The sequence below is a fragment of the Nanorana parkeri genome, unplaced genomic scaffold, assembly GCF_000935625.1.
Source record: "Nanorana parkeri isolate BGI_ZX_2015 unplaced genomic scaffold, ASM93562v1 scaffold1469, whole genome shotgun sequence".
Classification (NCBI taxonomy): Eukaryota; Metazoa; Chordata; class Amphibia; order Anura; family Dicroglossidae; genus Nanorana; species Nanorana parkeri.
In genome coordinates, this window is record NW_017307737.1 from 91977 (window position 1) to 97264 (window position 5288).

Genomic DNA, 5288 nt, shown 5'->3' on the forward strand with positions numbered 1-5288 from the left:
CTATGTAGCTTTCCCCTTCTATGTCAGCAAGTAAAATGGAAACAGCAGGTTTTATGATTTTTTTTTAAGTTTTATGCGATGTGGATGGGAACATGTAACACATGTACAGAAGGTCTTACCGCAAGTTGGGCTGTAGAGGTGTAAACAGGCCCCGATTCCCCACAAAGCCACGGCTCGGGGCGGCAGGGAGCAGAGGGGCGGCAGCGGTGTGGAATCCCCCGACGCCCAGAACATGTAGTTCTGGGCGCCGGGTGGTAAGTTGCCTTCTACATTTAGTCCTGCTTTGGGAAGGCAGGACTAAATGTAGTGTGGGAAAGCCGCTTGTTCGTTTTACAAGTGATTGCGGCGATGTTGCCACAAACAAATGTGTGCAGTCTGTCCGTCGACACATCTCCCCCCGCACCTACCTCTCCCCTCTGGTTCCGCCCTCCCCCCGGGCGCCGAGTCTCTCCTCACTGGCCATGCTGCTCTGTGTACACAGTGAGAGGGGAGAGCTGTGCTCTTCCCATCTCAGCTGTCACAGGAGTTCCAGCACAGTGCTGTGCTGGAACTCCCGTATTGGAGGTGACGGGGTCAATAAAGAGAACCTGTCACCTCCAAAGGCTATCACACAGGGGCTTGTTAGCTCCTGTGTGATAGCAATAAAGTTAAGTGAAATTTTTTAAAAAAAAATAAATCATTAAAATAATAATCATAATTTAATCATTAATTTTTTTTCTCAATAAAAAAGAAATAAAATAAAAAGGTGATTTTAAAAAGTAAAAAATAATAAGAAAAAAAATATGAAACAATAAGAAAATAATTATAAAAAATAATAAGATCCAAAAAATAAACGATAAGCTAAAAATGTAAAATAAAAAAGTGATAAAGTAAAAAAATAAATAAAACTAACCCTGCCATCCGTTTGGGGGGGGAGGGTGCATTGCGGAACCTAGCCTTGGGGCGGCAGGGAGAGTAAATCCGGCCCTGGGTGTAAATACACTTTAAATGAGATTGCACACCATGGGGTCATTTTGCTGTACAGTGAAGGAGTGTCTGATCAATACAGTGAAAGGATCTTCTACGAATACACGAGGGGTGTTCCCAGAATGCAACACTGCTGTGGTAAAGGAGAGAAATGGGAAATGTTACAGCGAACCATCAGATTGACGCTTTTATTTGTTAAAGAAGCGCTCCGGGCAAACAAATGTACCGTTATTAGGGATAATACGATACTAGTATTGGTGCCGATACCGAGGATTTGGGCGAGTACTCGTACTCTCCCACATGCTCCGATGCCTTCCCTGATACTTTCGGTCAGAGGGAAGACTGCTTCCTGGCCAATCAGCATCAAGCCAGCCAAACAGCATGGAGGCGGCTTCCCAGCCAATCGAGAAGCGAGGCGGCCAGTAATGACCCGCCGCCCGGCTTCCTGATTGGCCAAGAAACTGGCTCCATGTTCCCTCGTGGCACTCTTGATCAGAGGAAATCTCCATCTGATCGGAAGTTCCGGTATCGGGGAAGGTTTCAGAGCATTTGGGCGGTTACTCGGCACCGATGCATAGTAGGCGATACTAGTACCGGTATCGGTGCATCCCTACTGCATAGAATTATGTGTACACAGTACAAAAGGTACATGTCACTCTGTAGCATAGATAAAACCTCTTGTATTGTATTTTTCTTCTAAGATTGAAGCACATAATTAGTTCAGATAATCGTATGAAGTGTTTTCTGAAATAAATCATCAGTATTCATTCGGGTCCAATTGCAGGATTGGCACTTTGAGGCACATAAGCTGGTTTAGTGATTCAGTTTGGGCACCCGGGCTCAAAAAGGTTTGCCATCACTGCTATAGATCATCGGTTCTCAACTCGTGGGTCGTGACACCCTCTGCAGTGGGTCGCGGCGTCATGTCTGCATAGACCGGCCCATATGCATTAGAGAGAACTAGAGGGGGAATTTGTGGTTCAGCCTGTGGGAACCTCATAATGTCAAACTGTCCCCTCTCTCCCGGCCTCCCCCGGGCTCTCAGATAAAGTGGTATGGCCCGGGGAGAGAGGGGACTATTTCCTCACTTTCGGGCGGGCGCATTAATATCAGGAGCCGCGGCTCCCGACAATTAAGTTATAGTTCCGGCCCGGCCTGCACTGGAGAGTACAGTAGATATCAATCCGCCGCTGTATCTACTGTACTCTCCAGTCCAGATAGTTCAGTCTGACTGGAATCAGAGAAAGGTAGGCAGGCAGGCAGATAGGGAGATGTGCACTGTGGCAGGACAGGGGACACTGATGGATATTATGTATTCCAAGCCCACATAATATCCATCATGTATATCCATCACTGTCCCCTGTCATAATGTATGTTCATTAAATACACAATCAATGTTATTACACAGACTGGGCTCAGAATACATAATGTCCATCAGTGTCCCCTGTCATATTGTCCTCTGTCAGTGCAGAAGCTGGGGAAGATCACGCCTTAATGAAACATGTGGGTCCCGGGGTTACACAGGTTGAGAACCACTGCTATAGATGATAGTATGAATCGGGTAAAATATCAGACAATGGCCACTAGATGGCGCTGAGGATCTTCGGAAATAAATACATATTAGAGATACAATGTAACAATTGTAGAGAACACTGGAGGGGATCACCGAACAAATGTCACCATTGCCGCTTCACTCACCTGGAACAAGCATGACAGTCATTGTGGTGTCACCCCCTCTAAAAAGTCGGGTATTCGGTCATGGACCGAGACCCCCACAGTGTCGGGAGAGAGGAGAGGACCCGGCGGCATACCTCATCCTGCCGGGGTGAACGCCCCCGCCTCTCTCTGCCGGCGTCCATCACCAAGATGGCAGCCGGTAGGTTTCAAGCTTGCGCCATGACGACACGGAGGCCTCGTGACACCCCTGTCTGTATGAGTCCCCATTCATACCTTTGCGTGGTGTGAATACGCACCAAAGCATGCTTATGATGTGTGTTCACGCAACACGTACAAAACGTGCGTTGCACTTACATTGCCATTACTTGTTATTGCCACTGCAACGCAGCCAGTAAAATGTGTTTTTTTCCCCCGTATGCATGGACGCACATCAAACGCATGGGAAAATGCTGCATGAGCTACGCTGCCTACGTTTGTCACGTATGCAGCACCCACTGAAATTATTGGGCAACATGTGGCAAAATACGTGCATGAACGCACGCTCCTGCATGGTGTATTGTGAATGGGGACCTAATGATGCAAAAAGTACTGAAGCCACTAAAGGCAACCGGCATGTTCAGGAATGGCAGCGCATGTATTTCACTCAGCAGAGCCGACTTGTAAATCCTCCTCGGCATTCAATGGGGGGAATTTATCAAAACTGGAGCAGGCGGAATCTGGAGCAGTTGCCCACGGCAACCAATCAGCCTCTATCTTCAGTTTGTTCAGTTAAGCTTTGAAAATACCTGTGACAGTCTCATTGTCAGGTCGACTAGAACTATGAGGTGAGTGACAAGCACTCCCCTCATAGTTCTCCTTTAATATAGAACTGTGACTGGGCTGAGGGGATCCACTGTTACCTGTACTTACCAAGCCGGCACGTTCACGCCACTCAGGTCTGTTGTGGTGCGTTTACTGCGCTCGGGACGATGTGTTTTGCAGCAATTCATTTGGATGGGCTATTAAACATAGCACAATGGACCTAGAAATGGACCAGCGGTATTCTTTGTGCTTTACCCTGCGTTTCAGGTGTGCAGGGAGGGTGGGGTGGAGGCCAGTCACAGTGAATCACACCGTAGCTCACCAATGCTACGAAGCATTCTCCTGCACTGGGGCCCTTTCGAAAACAATGCAGCATGTGCTGGATGCATTACAAAGAGATCAATCAGGTGTGACTGGGTCCTAAAATAACCTCTGTAGCTGTAGGCACTATGAAGTAATTCATCCTGTAATGCAGTAGAAGCTTGTCCCTTTAACTTTCTCTCTATACTCAGCTCCGCCTCCCAGCAGTGAATTGGCAGCCCCCCCCCATCTCTAATGTAAACAGAGAGCAGGTGTAGAGGAAGAGGGGAGAGAGCAAAGTGCTGAGAACGCACTTCACTGCTTCTACTGTGAGCTTTGGATATTAATTCCCCCACAGTGGATGCACATAGGTTTATTTTACCACTTATTCACTTACCTTGTCCCTCTCTTCTGCAGACTTCCTCCTCTCCGTGTGACCGCTCCCCCAAAGCCTCTTCTCCCTCTGTTGGTCGCACTCTGATGTCATCACATACAACGCAGGACCAGCAGACTTGCATTGTAAGTGTGGATGTCAAGGGCCCGCCCACAACCCGGAGCATCGGAGGGAAGAGGAGAGCAGCGGCTGGTGTGAGGGGTAAGTTAGGCAGAATTGCTTTTTGATGATACCCTAGGCCGGGGTTTGGCAACCTCGGCTCTTCAGCTGTTGTGGAACTACAAATCCCATGAAGCACTGCAAGACTCTGACATCCACAGACATGACTCCCAGAGGCAGAGGCCTCTAGACAAGGGGTTGGCAACCTTGGCCCTTCAGCTGTTGTGGAACTACAAGTCTCATGAGGCATTGCAAGACTCTGACATCCACAGACATGGCTCCCAGGGGCAGAGGCCTCTACTGTAGACCAGGGATAGGTAGCCTTGGCCCTTCAGCTGTTGTGGAACTACAAGTCCTATGAGGCATTGCAAGACTCTGACATCCACAGGCATGGCTGCCAGGGGCAGAGGCCTCTAGAACAGGGGTAGGCAACCCTGGCCCTCAGCTGTGGTGAAGCTACAAATCCCAACATGCCTCTGGGAGTCATGCCTGTGGCTGTCAGTCATTCAATGCCTCATGGGACTTGTAGTCCCACTACAGTTGAAGTGCCGAGGTTGCCCACCCCTGCCCTAGGCAAAAAGGAGAATTTAACACTTGCCATGCGGCGACCAATCGCATCCACGTTCAGGTGCATAGAAGACGCAGATTGTCAACAGCCGGCTTCTGATTGGATGCTGTGCCATGCGTTGCTAACACATCAAACATAATTCCAGGTCATCACGCTGATAATGTTCCCGGTACAGAGTAATCAGCTTTTTATATATAACAATGTCGCCGGTGAGGTGTTCCCTCCGCGTCTAGCAGGAGTGAGAGCCTGCTAATGGCCTCCAATCCATTCACGTAAGAGGCGCGTTGCGTGGGCTGATGTCCTCGGTATGGAAACCTGCAGACAATCATGACACCACAGCACGATGCGGAGATTAGTATTCTACATTCATACATTCTCCCACTTCGTCGAGGAGACGGCGGGGGGGGGGGGGGGGGGCAAGGC

At 48.9% G+C, this 5288-nt stretch overlaps 1 protein-coding gene across 1 annotated transcript in view; it reads left to right on the forward strand.

The window, feature by feature from the left end:
• Positions 1-2724: 2724 nt before the first annotated feature.
• The window catches only part of TMEM201 (transmembrane protein 201), a 40369-nt gene continuing 37805 nt past the window's right edge, over positions 2725-5288 (forward strand). The window contains exons 1-2 of the mRNA XM_018570168.1: positions 2725-2892; positions 4162-4339. Of these exons, the coding sequence (XP_018425670.1) occupies positions 2725-2892; positions 4162-4339 (346 nt within the window). The remainder of the gene's footprint in view (positions 2893-4161; positions 4340-5288) is intronic.